This window comes from Podarcis tiliguerta, assembly GCF_965153285.1.
Source record: "Podarcis tiliguerta genome assembly, chromosome: 9".
Classification (NCBI taxonomy): domain Eukaryota; kingdom Metazoa; phylum Chordata; class Lepidosauria; order Squamata; family Lacertidae; genus Podarcis; species Podarcis tiliguerta.
In genome coordinates, this window is record NC_139542.1 from 66,862,982 (window position 1) to 66,881,469 (window position 18,488).

General features: G+C 43.7%; 1 protein-coding gene across 14 annotated transcripts in view; it reads left to right on the forward strand.

The window, feature by feature from the left end:
- The window catches only part of KCNIP4 (potassium voltage-gated channel interacting protein 4), a 383,464-nt gene that overhangs the window by 325,529 nt on the left and 39,447 nt on the right, over positions 1–18,488 (forward strand). For 12 of the 14 annotated variants that reach the window (XM_083458481.1, XM_083458477.1, XM_083458480.1 and 9 more), the window contains one exon: positions 15,032–15,156. In XM_083458481.1, the coding sequence (XP_083314607.1) occupies positions 15,032–15,156 (125 nt within the window). Of the gene's footprint in view, positions 1–903; positions 1,010–9,593; positions 9,841–15,031; positions 15,157–18,488 lie in introns of those variants that run through there. The other 2 variants (XM_083458476.1, XM_083458483.1) reach the window with 2 other exon arrangements.

Genomic DNA, 18,488 nt, shown 5'->3' on the forward strand with positions numbered 1-18,488 from the left:
TCTGGCTGAAAAAAAGCCCTGCATGCCACAATTAGGATTTGAAAAAAGCCTCCCATTAACTGCACTGGAAAGTGTGTTTTTTTCAGAAGCAGTAGGAGGACCATGACAGCAGCAAGGAAGATCACTTTAGATATATGTGCATTCACAAGCACCGTGTAGGCATGTGTCATAGCGGTTGGAAACCCATGGCAAACTCTGGAGGTTTGCCTTGCTCCATAAATTTACAGTAACAGTTCCCACTTCCTTCTCATTCTTCATGGTAGTCATCTCCCATGTTTCAGTCATGGTCATTTTATGTTTATAGCAACTGAACTGATCAATTAAGACTTGCCCTGCACATGAAAACTCCAACAAGAATTGTCATTATAAGCATGCAATGATGCAGGAAAAACCCCAGAGTAGGCTCATATCAAGGAAAGGGGAAAGTACCAGCTGGTTATCACAGTTCCTGTGTGAATGACGTGTGCTAAAGTTTGATGCGAACTCAGCAGTAGAGCTTAAAACATCATGGGGGACAACAAAGTGGATTTTTTGTTTTATATTTGAATCACAATGCAATTAAAGCAATTACAGAGGTGTCTGTCAATATTTTGTCACTTAATCTTTTTTAAAAAACACCCAGACATCTGGCTCTCTGCAGAGATGAGTTAATAACAGCATTTGCATTTCCTTATTTATTGTCCTGCGATGATCCACTTATAAAAAGAGATAATTTGTACAAAAGCCTCTGGGGCATGGAATAAATGCAAAGAGGTGGATATTTTGTTGTCCTCTGTGTTTCTCGACTGGGAATGTTTGCCCGCTTGCTGCCTGTGCTACCTCCCTCAATATGCAAATGTTTGATGTGCAGCATGCAAGTTTATTTTAAAGAGATTTTAACAGCTCTGATCATGTATCTTCTAGGTTTCCTCTACACCCAGAGCAGTACCAAACACAGCATTAAAGAGCGACTTATGAAGCTCTTGCCTTGTTCAACTGCCAAAACAACATCTCCTGATATTCAAAGCAAGTTTCTTTCCCCTTTTCCCATTTGCTAGACTGTCGTGGTTAGATTTGCATGCATCACCAGGTATATTTTAAAAATGATTTTACTAACTTTATTGAAATCAACTACAACCCCTTGATTTAACCTTCTGCTGGTTATCTGTTTTACAACCTTGGAGTGTTTGAGAAGATACCATTTCAAAGACTGAATAACTTGATGGATTCTGCAGTAAGCGGCCTCCATGACTTTCATGAAGCTGGTAGATGGTTGGAGAAGTAGGTTATGATGGTGGCGTAGCGTGGGGGGTGCAGGGGGGGCCGGCCGTACCGGGCGCAACATCGGGGGGGGGGGGCGCTCGCACTCGCAGCTCTCTGCCCCTACCTGGCTCACTCACTCTCTCTCACTGCAGTGCTGGCTGTGCGAATCCGATCCGAGCTGCCGGGTCGCCGCCCACTGTGGAGGGGAGGGTGCCATGCGTGCGGTGCGGTGCAGAGAGAGAGCGAGGGACTATCTGGGGGAGGTTCAGTGCAGCGGGGGGGGGGGCGCAAATTACTTGCCTTGCCCCGCGTGCTGACAACCCACGCTACGCCACTGGGTTATGAACTGTGTTTTGGGGAAGACTTGAAAACTTACCAGGTTTCCTCTAATGAGGAGAACCGTAATAGTGGCTAAAGTCATCTTGACCACACTGCTACCAAACTTCCCTACAATTGCAGCAGCAAATAAAAAGTGTTTAGCTCCTAGCAGGATGGAAGTACAGTGGTACCTTGGTTCTCAAACGCCTTGGTACTCAAACAACTTGGAACCCAAACACTGCAAACCCAGAATTAAGTGTTCTGGTTAGCGAACTTTTTTTTGGAAGCTGAACATGCTCCGTTTTGAGTGTTACGCCGAGGTCTGTCTGTTTTTGCGACTTTTTTGTTTGTTTTTGTGACTGTGTGGAACCCAGTTCAGCTACTGGTTGACTGATTGTGTGACTGCAGTACATTGTTTATTGCTTTCATTTTATGGATCAGTGGTCTCATTAGATAGTAACATTCATGTTGAATTGCTGTTTTGGGGGTTGTTTGTAAAAGTCTGGGACGGATTGATCCATTTTGCATGACTTTCTACGGGAACGTGCGTCTTGGTTTTGGAACGCTTTGGGTTTGGAACGGACTTCCGGAACGGATTACATTTGGGAATCAAGGTACCACTGTAAAGAGTTATTGGGGAGCCACCATACATTTTTAAAATGCCTCTTTTCAGGGCCCATGAGGTAGTTGCCTCAGTGGCAAACAAAACACTACCAATCCATTCTACATTCTAAATCTTATATTAATAATCCAAAAATTGAGAGAACAAGGTACAAGATCTACTACAGAAGCCACAAACAGAAAACTCATTCAAGTTGTGTCCAAAAGGAAAATTCAGTCTTTAAAGTCTCTTTAGCCAGGCTCCTGTAGATATCAATAAAGGAAAGTTTGATCAAATGAAGTGTCGACGATGTTACACTCAAGGGTTAGATATCAGCAAAGATAAGTTTGTTTCGCCCATGAAGAGTCTCAGGCTTCTTCAGTAAATTCTCTCTCACGGTTTCGATATGTTTAGAAACATTAAAGTCCATATGTTACATTCCTTCTTGGCTTAAGCTACAATATTTAATTTCTTTCTTCAGGATATTTTTCCTCAAGATTTTGGTGTATTTGCATACATTCAACTTAATAGGCTAAGTTCTTTCTTGACTTAAGCATTTATTCATTTACTAAGTGAAACTCTCATGCGTAACATTTACCTTTTGGACACAATTTGAATGAGTTTTCTGTTTGTGGCTTCTGTCGTAGATCTTGTACCTCGAAGTAGAAGGACGGCAAGTGGGGGCACCATTTTCTGTTTTGCCTCAAGCAGCAAAACGTCATGAACCAGCCCTGCCTCTTGTGCATTGTCACCAGCTGTGCCTCAGAAAGTAATAGCATGTGCAGGAGGGCTGAATCAGTGGACCTTAATGGGCAGATTCATATTGGAGGAGAAAGTCCCACAAGTACATTGGTCCTGAGCCGTAAAAGGCTTAGAACCAGCACCATAAATTGTGCTTGGAAACAAAGGGGCAGCCTGTGCAATAATGAGGTCACATGAGAAGAGTTAAGAGCCTCGGACACAAGAGCACCAGGTTGATGAACTATATTGAATTGATAGAAAAGACTGACAAAATCCGACACCAGGGAGAAGAGACGGTGGAAGAAGATTGGAAATTTTTAAAACATTATTTAGTATAATATTGTATAATTAGGGAATGTTGGGAGATGGTGGAATGAATTTATATGACTTTAGTTGAAATATGATAAGGACTTAAGCTTTTAGGATTTAAGGGTTTAAGATTTAAGGTTCTTTTTTTCTCTTTATTAGATTGAAGTATAGATAATTTTTAAGATGTTGGTGGGAAGATAAGGTTAAAATGGATTAAGATAATTAAATGATAGTAAGCAGTGAAAGATGGAAAGAATTTGCTGACTTAACTATTAACTGGAATACAAAAAGGGAGGCGGGAGGAGGTCGAGGAAATAAGTCATTGAAGGATAGAATTGTGAAAAATGGAAGGGTTTTTTAATGTTTTTGTTTTTTTCTAGTGGGGTGGAGGTGTTGTTTTATATATTTTTAAATTTTCCTCTATTTTTATTTTTCTCCTTTTTTATTGTACTTTTTCTTCTCTCTATTTCTTCTGTAATTGTTAATTTTTTAATAAATATCATTTAAAAAATAATAATAATGAGATCACATGATCCCAGCACTTGGCCTCAGTGGCGGAGGAACTGTCTCCAGCACCCGGGGCGGGATGCCAAGGGGCGAGGCAAACCGCCCAGTGACGCATGTATGACGTCCATATGGAGTGCACATGTGCAGCGTCCCTTACGGACTGCGCACGCGTGGCAGTCCATATGGTCACTGTGTGAGAGCGGAAGTCCATATGGTTGCCGTGTGAGAGGCAGCCCATACGGATGTCTGTATGGATAATAATAATAATAATAATTTATTATTTGTACCCCGCCCATCTGGCTGGGTTTCCCCAGCCACTCTGGGTGGCTTCCACAGAGACCAAAAATACACTAAAATGTCACACATTAAAAACTTTGGATGCCGCACAAATGGCGCCCATACTGACTGTGCGGCCCCTTGGCTGCTTTACAGCTGGAGGGAGGTAGGGGCCATCTTGTCACACATACCCCCCTCCCCGAGTGGAACCCAGGGCAACCCGCCCCCTCCACCCCCCCCCTTCATACCCCCCTGCTTTGCCTCAGTCAGAATTTTAGCAGTGGGATTTTGTACCAGTTGAAATCTCAAGGGTGGGCTTTCAAGGGCAGCCCCACCCAGAGCACGTTATGGTAATCTAGCTGTGGTATAACTAATGCATGTGTCACCATAGCCACTTCTGACCGTGCCAGAAAGAGGAGTACATCTGGCAAACCAGCCTGACCTGGGCAAAAGCTTAGTAAATCATAGAATCATAGAATCATAGAGTTGGAAGAGACCACAAGGGCCATCGAGTCCAACCCCCTGCCAAGCAGGAAACACCATCAGAGCACTCCTGACATATGGTTGTCAAGCCTCTGCTTAAAGACCTCCAAAGAAGGAGACTGCACCACACTCCTTGGCAGCAAATTCCACTGTCAAACAGCTCTTACTGTCAGGAAGTTCTTCCTAATGTTTAGGTGGAATCTTCTTTCTTGTAGTTTGGATCCATTGCTCCGTGTCCGCTTCTCTGGAGCAGCAGAAAACAACCTTCCTCCCTCCTCTATATGACATCCTTTTATATGGCTATCATATCACCCCTTAACCTCCTCTTCTCCAGGCTAAACATGCCCAGCTCCCTTAGCTGTTCCTCATAAGGCATCGTTTCCAGGCCTTTGACCATTTTGGTTGCCCTCCTCTGGACACGTTCCAGTTTGTCAGTGTCCTTCTTGAACTGTGGTGCCCAGAACTGGACACAGTACTCCAGGTGAGGTCTGACCAGAGCAGAATACAGTAGCACTATTACTTCCCTTGATCTAGATGCTATACTCCTATTGATGCAGCCCAGAATTGCATTGGCTTTTTTGATTGAAGTAATAGTGTAAATATGGCTCTTTGGGGTCAAATTGTCTTTGGTTTGTTCTGGGGATGGGGGGTAAATACTTCACCATCACACTTTAGAATAGAACTAGTAGGACCTGTGAGAAAATAGTTGTGGCATGGGATGTTCCTATTCTGGAATTCTTCCAGGACACTCTGCTTCGCTGTACTTCTGATTTTCATGTTTCTCCCTCTCAACAGCCAGGGTTCTGTGGATTCTGAGAATGCACAGTCCTCATCAGGCTGCCCCCCCCCCCCCATTTAAATGTTTACCTTAAATTGTTTTCAGTGTGTGGGATGTGAGTATGTGTGATTTTGCATATGGTAGTGTTTTCCCAAGCCTGCGGATGCTTCCTTCATGTGCATTGATGGTGCTGTTTTGGCTACAGAATGCTGCAGCGAGGCTCCTCACGGGGTCCCTGCCATGGGAGCATATTCACCCAGTGCTTTACCAATTGCACTCGCTCCCGGTGGAATATTAGGTCAGGTTTAAAATGCTGGTTTTAACCTTTAAAGCCCTTTGTGGCTTAGGGTTCCGGGCCCTAAGGAAGTCAGATTATCCTCCACCAGGGCCGGGGCCTTCTCAGTGATGGCTCCGACCTGGTAGCATGCTCCGTCCCATGAGACCAGGGCCCTGCAGGATTTAACTTCCTTCCGCAGGGCCTGTAAGAAAGAACTATTCCGCCTGGCTTTCAATTTGAACTTAGCCTGATCTTTTATTCCCCTTCCTTCCCTCCCCCTCCCCCTTTTTATGAAGATTACCTGCTCTGGGATCCCACAGCTAATTCTCCCCTCGTCTCCTCGCTGGCCCAAATAGGACTAATTTAGCCAGCTAGCCCTGGTGATCATCTAATATTTATTGGATGGATTTTCCTCCTAAATTGGTTTTTGAATTCTGAATTTATTGTTATTCACGTTTTATACTGTATTTTATGCTGTTTTTGTTGCATCAATTAAGTGTTTTGAATTTGTTGTTAGCTGCCCTGAGCCTGGTTTTCTGAACTGGGAAGGGTGGGGTATAAATAAATTGTTCTTGTTGTTGTTACATTTAGAAGAAGAGTTCACTATTAGGATATACTGTAGTTTTGAGATAGCCCAGAGCAAAGATGTTGGCTCCAGTGGCGTAGCGTGGGGGGTGCAGGGGGGGCCGGCCGCACCGGGCGCAACATCTGGGGGTTAGGGTTAGGGGGCACAAATCCACAGGTTAGGGGGTGCAAATTACTTGTCTTGCCCCGGGTGCTGACAACCCACGCTACGCCACTGGTTGGCTCTCCATTCATAACTCTCCAAAGGAGCAGCATACGTGTAGAACAAACAGCTCCTGTTGTGATCAGTCAGAATAGTGTTTGTAGCAGTAGATAATGGGCAGATGTGCACCAAATATTTAAAGCACACCCAAATCACATGTAAAACAAGTGTTTTTCCCAATGAATCCTGGGGACTGTGGTCTTCCCCACACAGAGCTACAGTTGGGCGTCGAGGTCCCCCAGGCCACCCCAATAACTCACATTTCACACATCAATTTTTGTTTAAGGTTTTTGGCATAAATTTGGCCACAACTTTATTTAAATACACACACGTGAGTGGTTGCTTAGGCATTGGTTACGACTATCTGTCCTTGTCCCTAGGACAGAACTGATTCCAGATTCCAGATTCCAGCGGAAGCCAGTGAGGGAGAACCATATTGGGGAGAAATGAAGCTGGGCACCAGTCCCTCATCTCTCACCCTCATGCCCCCTGGGGCTTGCACGGCCAAAGTCCGATGCCAGGGACAAGGACGAAAAGAATGGCAAACCCCTGGATTCCTTTAACGGAATTCCCTTTCCGCACCACCATTGGAGGGGTAGGCACTTACCCCTCCACCAACCAATTTGAACCAATGCCTAACCGACCGCCAACCTTACAAGTTGTGACGATTTGCTACGCAGTAGGCAAAAACCAAATGGCAAGAGCCAATCAGCCAAATGGACAAAATTCCTACCAGGCCCCTGCCCCAAGGCAGACGACCCCATGATAGGCATAGCAAAGTCAGAGGACAACGAACCCCCCTTTTTTAGGGAGGGTGGACGGGTGATCCGGTGCACGCAGCCTGAGAGAAGGCCCCAGGCTGCGAGCCCTGTATTTAAGACCTCTGACCCCTCCCACCATTTAGCAACATAACAATCTCCCCAGCAACACTCCTTGCCCAATCACGCACGTGGCCAATTTGCCCAACAACAGTGGGGTGGCCTTTTTGGCCCCCACCGCAACACGTGCTCTCTATTATGGAGAACACGCTTTCTCAGCACCCTTAACAAACTACAATTCTCAGGATTTGCTGGGGGGGAAGTGATAGGGTTTAAATGTGTGTTGGATGTGCTTTAAATGTATGGTGTGGATCTGCTTCATAGTAATGGAGGTGCCCAGTCCCCAGTTTTAGTCTTCTCCCATTTTCTCAGGGGGTTAGTTCTTAAACTGCTCTGCGAGAATGATCCTAGTCTATAATGTTAATATTTTATGATGCTATTGGAAGAATATATATTTTAAACAGATCCTGCTTCTCCAAACTTTAGGAACTGGACCTTGAAAGAATGACAGCGATTTAGATTTGCATAGTAGCATTTAGAACTCTCTTCTTCTGAGGAAAAGAATTTGCAGTGGCCAATTTGCCATTTAGTTGGATGCAAATTGGAAACCCACTTAATCAGTTCTTTCTGGAACAAATTTTTAAGTTACAAATTAGTGGAGCATAAACTTGTCTGTTTAAAAAATGGATTACCTGTGACATTGAGCTTGCATGGCAGGTTCTAGCAAATTTTCACAGGCTGTTTATCATGACTTGAAAACTGGAGTTTGTGAGCCTCTTGAATACTGAACAGCGGTGCTTGCTCCTTCAGAAAAGGGAGATTTAATTTTCAAATGCAAATGAGAAATATTTGAATTGTGCATATTCTACAAAGCCTTTAATTTTTAATTTAGAACATCTTAATATTCACTGTGCTGTGCATAATAATTATTTAAATTTAGAGATGCATATTAATGTATTTGCTGAAATTTGCAGTCCACAAATGACTTGCACTCCAGTCCTAACACCTTCGATTCTCTGCATGAATTACATCTAATATCCAGATGGCAGCTTCGTATGTGATCTTACTTAAAAGTTATGGGGCAGAATCTGAATTGGTATCACAGTACATGTGGAGAGAAGTTTTAATCCTCATTCCCTAGCTATGCCCCAATGAAACTTTTTAAAAATAGGGCCTTTTTAAAAAAATCAAAGAGAGAAAAATTAAGTTTCTCTTTTTTGGGGTGGGGGTGGGGTCGGTCTCAGCTGGGGAGGGAAGTATGAAACCTCCCGTCCCCACACATTGCTGGCCCAAACTAGATCATGTCCTCTGCACTTTCTTTTGAGTAAGATGTAAACCCATACTTAGTTGCAGGCTACACATTAAGTGTAATGTGTAGTTTGACCTCAGGAATAGGAGCCAGTGTATTTACATCATTTAGTGAACCTGCTCCTGGTGCGTACCATGTTGTGCTATATACCAGGGGTGACAGGTAAAAGTGCTGTCCTATGAAACAACCTCCTGGTACTCAGGAAGCTAGCGTATGGGGAAGATAGCTAAGCTAGAACTTCTATCTGACATATCTCACTCTATAGGCTGAGGGAGCCGGCGTACAGCTTCCAGGTCATGTGGCCAGCATGACTAAGCTGCTTCTGGCGAACCAGAGCAGCGCATGGAAACACCGTTTACCTTCCTGCCAGAGCGGTACCTATTTATCTACTTGCACTTTGATGTGCTTTCGAACAGCTAGGTTGGCAGGAGCAGGGACCGAGCAATGAGAGCTCACCCCGTTGTGGGGATTCGAACCGCCGACTTTCAGATCGGCAAGTCCTAGGCTCTGTGGTTTAACCCACAGCGCCAGCCGCGTCCCTTATTTGATTAGGACTGAAGCTTAATTGCATAGTGGAAACGAAGGAGCTCCGTAAATGTTCATGAGACCAGTGAGCTAGATCTGGAGGAAGCCACTTGCAAAAAACAGCCTCATTTGTCAATGCTTAAGTAGCGGGGTGAAACAGAAGTTCCAGGCTTCTGCAGTCGCTGCAGATTTGGGTCAATTAAACTTTCAGAGAAAAGTGGAAATGAGTATAAAAGGTGGATAATTGTACAGACAGATAAGTGCCCTTTGGAGAGATGTTGCTGTCGGCTGCTGCCACAGCTTCAGAGTGGCGTTTTAAATTTCGTGTGCCACAGCATAGCAGAGTCATTGGCGTTTTAGTAAATGTGACATTAGCGCTCTAGAAGTTAGTGCCAAACTGATGCTAAATGTGTCATTGGAAAGTATGGCAGGGTTCTTCCTGCCGACTCCCTTAAATTATGCATTTACGCACACACTCACACACTTTACATTGGGACCACAGCTGGGACAAGAAAGGTTAAACTTCCCTTCCCCACCTGGGATCTCAATGGAACTCAACCCCACACACCTGGTGCTCTTGTTAGCCTAATTTTAGCAGCAGCCTTCATGGAATGGAGGAGAATTTCATCAAGTGGCTTCCCACCTGAGAGAGCTTCACCATTTTGTCAGCTGCTTAGGAGAACAAAGCCATGCCCCATTAAAACCAGGGCAATGTGTTAGGTATGAATATCATCTGTTATTGTCAATGGGAATTCAGTTGGACGAGGGCCTAAAGTGTTGATTTGATATAATTGAGTTGCTTTAATTGGGAATAGGTTTCATTAAACTGGACAAAAAGTCTGCTGAAATGCTGTTCCACATGATACCAAGTAAGTCATTATCCTTGTTTTTGTTACGCTGCTATGCTGCTGTTTTGGCTCAGATTACATTTCTATAGAGGAATCAGCCATTACCTGAAAACAAAAGGTAGCAGATTTATTGATGTTTTTGTCCCTGGGTTCTTTTTTAAAAAAAATACATCCTGTGAATTATGTTTTTTCATTTCCGCTTAAGTATATTGCTGGCATCGGGGGCGGGCGGGCAGGGGACACAAGAAAAGAAAAGAAAAGAAAAGAAAAGAAAAGAAAAATAGATGCAACGATAGTGATGTGAAGACTTCTGGGGTACATTCATTTCTGAGCTATGCAAGGATGAATTCCTCAATGGAAAAGCATTAAACAAATGTTCTTGATAGTTAGCTGGGAGCTCAAATACATTACAGGATGCAGAAGGGTCTAACCTTGAAAAAGGTAGGCATTAACTGAATGGGCAACAGTATAAGTCATGGGTAGGCAAACTAAGGCCCGGGGGTCGGATCCAGCCCATTCGCCTTCTAAATCCGGCCCACAGATGGTCCAGGAATCAGCGTGTTTTTACAAGAGTAGAATGTGTCCTTTTATTTAAAATGCCTCTCTGGGTTATTTGTGGGGCCGGCCTGGTGTTTTTACATGAGTAGAATGTGTGCTTTTATTTAAAATGCATCTTTGGGTTATTTGTGGGGCATAGGAATTCATTCTTTTTCAAAATATAGTCTGGCCCCCCACAAGGTCTGAGGGACAGTGGACCGGCCCCCTGCTGAAAAAGTTTGCTGACCCCTGGTATAAGTGATAGTCATGGATTAGGGCATAGCTGTCAACTTTTCCCTTTTCTTGCAAGGAATCCTATTCGGAATAAGGGAATTACCCTTAAAAAAAGGGGAAACATTGACAGCTATGGTTTGGGAGAGTAGGAGATTCAGGTGTCAGATTAAGCAGGCAAAACAGGGTTTAAGGCACACAGCACCTTCCTGTCTGATAAATGTGCCAGGTTCTTAACTTATGGCTTACTCAGGGACCTCAGTGTCCAGGTAAAACGATGAGGGTGGAGACACTCCTTCAGGTATACAGGACCGAGGCCGTTTAGGGCTTTAAAGGTCAGCACCAACACTTTGAATTGTGCTCGGAAACGTACTGGGAGCCAATTTAGGTCTTTCAAGACCGGTGTTATATGGTCTCGGCGGCCGCTCCCAGTCACCAGTCTAGCTGCCGCATTCTGGATTAGTTGTTTTTTGTTTTAGCTACACCAGGCATCCTCAACCTCGGCCCTCCAGATGTTTTGGGATTACAATTCCCATCATCCCTGACCACTGGTCCTGTTAGCTAGGGATGATGGGAGTTGTAGTCCCAAAACATCTGGAGGGCCAAGTTTGGGGGTGCCTGATCTACACTGACTGTTCTAAGAGGATGAGGAACAACTAGTTGTGTGTTATTCCTAGTGCTTTTAATCTTGTAGTGTTCAGTAGGCACTAAATATCATCATTGCCGTCTGTTCCTGTTAATTGAAATTAGCTGGAAAGCTCTATTAAACGTCCCGTTGTCTCCTTAGACCACCACCTTTTTGATGTTTTGATACCGAGGGCTGTGTCCAACTAAATGTTGCTCGGAGTAGACCCATTGAAATTAAGGGACCTGTGTTAATAATGTTCATTAAATTCAGTGGGCCTATTCTGAGTATGACAGCTGCAACCCAGTGACCCAGATAACGGAATTCTGCATAGCTGAATTCTGCCACATCGTGGTTTGTTTCCTTTTCAGAGTCGGTTCATTATGGTTGTTCAGCAATAGCAGTGAAAGTCTGATCAGCTGTATCATCTAAAGCAGCTTTTCTCAACCTGTGGGTTCCCAAATGTTGTCGAACTACCACTCCCATCACCCCTAGCTAGCAAGGCCAGAGCTCAGGGATGATGGGAGTTGTAGTCCAACAACATCTGGGGACCCACAGGTTGAGAAACGCTGATCTAAAGTGATCCTTGCACTGATGTTTCAGCTTTTCCATAAGCAGGATAAAACAATGTGAGATACCAATTGTGAGGACTGCATTTGATCCTGTCATCCTACTTGCTTTGCCTTTTTCATGCTTGGAGGATTGCTTTGCAACGAGACTTTTCTTATTTCAAAATGGCTCTGTAAATTATCTTACTTTTCATTCAACTCTGAGGTTTATAACTATGACCGATTCACACATGCAGTGATGTGAGGCGATATGAATGTTGGGTTTGTGGTGGCACATCGTTCGACGTTGCAGTCATCAAGTGATTCAGATTCAGATACTTTATTCGGCTATAAGCCCACAAGGTAAAACCAATCAATAAATAAAGTAGCATTTTACATTCTAAAATATCAACTAAAATATTTCAACACATTATCTCCTTCACGTTACGTACCATCTCTAGATATACCATATTGTGGCCTTGAGTATAAGGATGGTGGTGGAATCAAGTGATAAACATGTTGAACGAGGCCTAGGATTTTAGCTAATTTATAGCCAAATCCCATTCGGGTTTACTCGCAAATATATCCCAGTGAGTCTAGTAAACATTAGACTCTAGGATTTCTTTCCTGGTAACCATACTTAAGAACTTATTTTTGAGTACATACATTGGATCCAATGGAAAAGGGTCCTACCAGAAGTCTTTTTAATTACACATGGATGATTATTTGTGCTGCTGATTCTTTCACAATCCCACTTACAATATTAATTGTACCTGAAAAAGTTTTATAGTGGTTATACTGCTCCATTTCCAACCAGCACATCCTGTAACTTCCTGCTTAAATCCCATAACTTTTCAAACTTCAAATGTTCTGGATATATATATGTATATATATGCTCTGTAGTCCCTACAGACATCAGTAATGTGGTAGCATTTGCAGAACAACTAATAAAGCAGAAAAAATCTACCCCTAATTTCACTAGTACTGTCTCAAGAACCTGTTGCAGCATATATTTGCAATAAAACACAAATGTGAATGAGTTAAATGTAACTCATTTAACAAATGTAAATGAGTTAAAATCCAGGTGTTCTTTTTTAAAAAAAGAAAAAGAAAAAAACTTTAAATCAGTGCATCTCAAACTTTTTGCGATGGCAGAACTCTTCACTTCAAACAAAACTTCAGTGGCATCCTTGAAGAAAAATATTCTATTTTATTGTGTGTGTGTTTTGGAAAAAGGTGGAGGGGAAAGTTAATTACTGAGAGAGAAAGAAAGAAAGAAAGAAAGAAAGAAAGGGATACAACTTTTTAAAGCTGTATTTTTGAGATTTTGAAAAACATTGCTGTCAGTCTTCTGATCTCTTCTGACGGGACAAGCCTTCATTTGGAGCTTGTCTACATTTGGACATTATTTAGCTTCTCTCCCCCAACCCTCACATTCTAATTAGACTGGAGTAGTCCGCACTCACACATACTTGAATTGGTATAGGAGGAGTCTTTACTGTTTGTTCCCTTCTGTGTTTGTCCCTGCCTTCTAATTAGTTGATTTTGTTATGCCTATTAAGTATTGACAGGGCATGTGCACAGATAGCTGTGTGCACACCTTGGTGTTTTGCTTTTTTTTTAAAAAAAAAAATCCTGCTCATGAAGTGTCCAAAAGCACATGGTCAAGCAATAAAAACAAAAAACAACATTGGGTAGCTATAACTAATTCTTTCCAGTAGTAGAATGCAATTTTTGGCAAGAATCTCAGGTGAGGTACCCATACAGTGGAAGTTACTCCCAGGAACAGGCACCACACAAAAGCAGAAAAAGATTCAGATAGTTTACTGTTGCAGAAGGTAAGGCTCAGGAGTTCTGAATGTAAATATGTACAGCTTGCAGGATTTTGCAGATACAGATAGATAAAGATACAAGTACAAAGTAGTTCCGTTGGTCTAAATAAGTTGAGCAATTCAAGATGTGACACTGACAGACAGATACTACTGCGCTGATATGCATTAATTACAGATATAGTTGGGGCACTGGGCCGTTACCATAGCAACCGGCTTTGCTAACCTTGCACCTGCAATTTGCTCATCCATGGGATGATTTGCGCTCATGAAGGAAATCAACCCCTTCTCGTGCCTAGTTACTCCTACAATTTTATAACTGTTCCAGATAAACAAAGAGGTCCTATGGCTGGGTCGGGATGGCATGGGGATGAGGGACCAACTCCCTTCTCTTGCGGGGGCCCAATTAGTGCCATTGCCTTCTGTTAAGAGTTTGGGTGTAATCCTTGACGCCTCCCTTTCCATGGAGGCGCAAGTTACAGCAACAGCCAAGGCGACATTTTTCCACCTTTGCTGCATCAAGCAGTTGGTCCCTTACCTTTCCCTCCCCGACCTGGCCACAGTGACCCATGCAACGGTCATCTCCAGGCTTGACTACTGTAATTCGCTCTACGCGGGGCTGCCCCTGAAGCTGACCCAGAAACTCCAGCGGGTGCAGAATGCTGCAGCGAGGCTCCTCACGGGGTCTCTGCCATGGGAGCATATTCACCCAGTGCTTTTCAAACTGCACTGGCTCCCGGTGGAGTACAGGGTCAGATTTAAGGTGCTGGTTTTGACCTTTAAAGCCCTTCATGGCCTAGGACCCTCGTACCTACGGGACCGCCTCTCCTGGTATGCCCCACGGAGAGCCTCAAGATCCATAAATAGCAACACCCTAGTGGTCCCGGGCCCTAAGGAAGTTAGATTAGCTTCAACCAGAGCCAGGGCCTTTTCAAGTATGGCTCCTTCTTGGTGGAACGCTCTGTCTCAAGAGACCAGGGCCCTGCAGGATCTGATTTCTTTCCGCAGGGCCTGTAAGACAGAGTTGTTCCACCTGGCCTTTGGCTTGGAGCCAATTTGATTCCCTCCCTCTCTTTCTTTTTTCCTTTCCTTCTCTTCCTGCAATGAGGCTACATTTTAATATTCTAATGTTTCAATAATTTAATGTTGTATTTTAATTTTGTTTTTAAGTTGTAATCATTCAACTTATTTTTATTATTGCTTGTAAGCCGCTCTGAGCCCGGCCTTGGCTGGGGAGGGCGGGGTATAAATAAAAATTATTATTATTATTATTACTTACTGTTAAGTGAGTGGCACCTTTACCAAAAGCAAGCTCATAAAGATATTCTTTGCCAACTCTCAGACCCCCTTTGCCTCATTTTCCACATCCTTTATGCACTGAAGATCAGTTCCCAAGTAATGGGTTGTTTTCTGCTGACTTCTCCTTCTGTTTGGTCTCGCAGACAGCGTAGAAGATGAAATGGAAATGGCCACTGTTCGGCATCGACCCGAAGCCCTCGAACTGCTGGAAGCACAGAGCAGATTCACAAAGAAGGAGCTTCAGATTCTGTACAGAGGGTTCAAAAACGTAAGTCATAGAAAATCATAGAAAATCATAGAATCATAGAGTTGGAAGAGACCACAAGGGCCATCGAGTCCAACCCCCTGCCAAGCAGGAAACACCATCAGAGCACTCCTGACATATGGTTGTCAAGCCTCTGCTTAAAGACCTCCAAAGAAGGAGACTCCACCACACTCCTTGGCAGCAAATTCCACTGTCAAACAGCTCTTACTGTCAGGAAGTTCTTCCTAATGTTTAGGTGGAATCTTCTTTCTTGTAGTTTGCATCCATTGCTCCGTGTCCGCTTCTCTGGAGCAGCAGAAAACAACCTTTCTCCCTCCTCTATGTGACATCCTTTTATATATTTGAACATGGCTATCATATCCCCCCTTAACCTCCTCTTCTCCAGGCTAAACATGCCCAGCTCCCTTAGCCGTTCCTCATAAGGCATCGTTTCCAGGCCTTTGACCATTTTGGTTGCCCTCCTCTGGACACGTTCCAGTTTGTCAGTGTCCTTCTTGAACTGTGGTGCCCAGAACTGGACACAGTACTCTAGGTGAGGTTTGACCAGAGCAGAATACAGTGGCACTATAACTTCCCTTGATCTAGATGCTATACTCCTATTGATGCAGCCCAGAATTGCATTGGCTTTTTTAGCTGCCGCGTCACACTGTTGGCTCATGTCAAGTTTGTGGTCAACCAAGACTCCTAGATCCTTTTCACATGTACTGCTCTCAAGCCAGGTGTCACCCATCTTGTATTTGTGCCTCTCATTTTTTTTGCCCAAGTGCAGTACTTTACATTTCTCCCTGTTAAAATTCATCTTGTTTGTTTTGGCCCAGTTCTCTAATCTGTCAAGGTCATTTTGAAGTGTGATCCTGTCCTCTGGGGTGTTAGCCACCCCTCCCAGTTTGGTGTCATCTGCAAATTTGATCAGGATGCCCTTGAGTCCATCATCCAAGTCGTTGATAAAGATGTTGAATAAGACCGGGCCCAAGACAGGACCCTGTGGCACCCCACTAGTCACTCTTCTCCAGGATGAAGAGGAACCATTGATGAGCACCCTTTGGGTCCGGTCAGTCAGCCAGTTACAAATCCACTGAGTGGTAGCATAGTCAAGACCGCATTTTACCAGCTTCTTTACAAGAATATCATGGGGCACCTTGTCAAATGCCTTGCTGAAATCAAGGTAGGCTACATCCACTGTGTTCCCTTCATCTACCAGGCTTGTAATTCTGTCAAAAAACGAGATCAGGTTAGTCTGACATGACTTATTTTTCAGAAATCCATGCTGACTATTGGTGATCACAGCATTCCTTTCTAGGTGCTCACAGATTGTTTGCTTGATGATCTGCTCCAGAATCTTCCCTGGTATTGATGTCAGACTGACTGGGCGGTAATTATTTGGGTCCTCTCTTTTCCCCTTTTTGAAAATAGGGACAACATTTGCCCTCCTCCAGTCTGCTGGGACTTCGCCTGTTCTCCAGGAATTCTCAAAGATGATTGCCAGTGGTTCTGAGATCACATCTGCCAGTTCTTTTAATACTCTTGGATGCAGTTCATCTGGCCCTGGAGACTTGAATACATCTAAACTAGCCAAGTATTCTTGTACTATCTCCTTAGTTATTCTGGGCTGTGTTTTCTCTACTGAATCATTTGCTCCAAATTCTTCAGGTCGGGCATTGTTTTCTTTATCGGAGAAGACTGAGGCAAAGAAGGCATTGAGGAGTTCAGCCCTTTCTGTGTCCCCTGTTTGCATTTCACCATCTTCTCCTCTGAGTGACCCCACTGTTTCTTTGTTCTTCCTTTTGCTACGAACATACCCATAAAAGCCTTTTTTGTTGCTTTTAACCTCTCTAGCAAGCCTGAGTTCATTCTGTGCTTTAGCTTTTCTGACTTTGTGTCTACACGTGCTGGCTATTTGTTTGAATTCCTCTTTGGTGGTTTCCCCCCTTTTCCATTTTTTGTACACATCCTTTTTTAATCTTAACTCAGTTAAAAGTTCTTTAGATAGCCACCCTGGCTTCTTTAGGCACCTTCCATGTCTCCGTCTCATTGGTATTGCCTGAAGTTGTGCTTTTACTATCTCCCTCTTAACAAACTCCCAGCCATCATGAACTCCCTTTCCTTTTAGTATTACTGTCCATGGGATCTCACCCAGCACTTCCCTAAGTTTTATGAAGTCGGCTTTCTTAAAGTCAAGAAATTGAGTCCTAGTATGCTTGGCTGCTCCTTTCCGTTGTATAGTAAACTTCAGAAGAGCATGATCACTTGCGCCTAATGATCCTTCCACTTCTACCCCATTAACCAGGTCATCGACATTGGTTAGGACCAGATCTAAAATGGCTGTTCCTCTTGTTGCTTCTCCCACTTTCTGGACAATGAAGTTGTCTGCAAGGCCAGTGAGGAATCTGTTTGACCTTATGCTCTTGGCTGAGTTTGACATCCAACAAATATCCGGGTAATTGAAGTCCCCCATTACTACTATCTCCCTTCCTTTTGCATGCTTGGCCATCTGTTCCAGGAAGGCATCATCTATGTCCTCCGTTTGGCTTGGGGATCTATAGTAAACTCCCACAATGAGGTCACTGTTATTCTTCTCTCCCTTAATTTTGACCCAAATGCTCTCACTTTGGCTTTGAGGTTCTAAATCTTGGATCTCTTCACAGGTATACACATCCCTGACATATAACGCCACTCCTCCTCCTTTCTTGTCTGGTCTGTTTCTCTGAAATAGATTGTATCCCTCCATTTTTACATTCCAATCGTGGGACTTATCCCACCAGGTTTCAGTGATGCCTATTATGTCATATTTAGTTTGCTGTACCAAGAGCTCAAGCTCATCTTGTTTATTTCCCATGCTTTGTGCATTAGTGTACAGACATTGAAGTCCATTAGTCATTCCCCCGTGTCTCTTATTTAAGGATTTTTTCCTCCCACCACTAGGTCTGCTTGCTGTTTGCTCCATTTGGTCTATGACATTTGGATGATCATCTTCATCAGTTGATAGACTCCTACCTTCAGGAGCACTGTCTCCCTCCCCCACATTAGTCAGTTTAAAGCCCTCCTGATGAGGTTTCTGAGTTTTTTGGCAAAAACATTCCTCCCAACCGTTGTGAGGTGCAGCCCATTGCTTGCCAGAAGTCCATCTTCAAGAAACTGCAGTCCGTGATCTAAGAATCCAAACCGTTCCTGTTTACACCATTTGCGAAGCCAGCTGTTTACTTCCACTATTTTCCCCTCTCTCCCTGGGCCACGTCGTTCAACTGGGAGGACAGATGAGATGACGATTTGTGCATTTAATTGCTTCAATTTCCTGCCCAGAGCCTCGTAGTCTCTTTTGATCTTCTGGAGGCTAT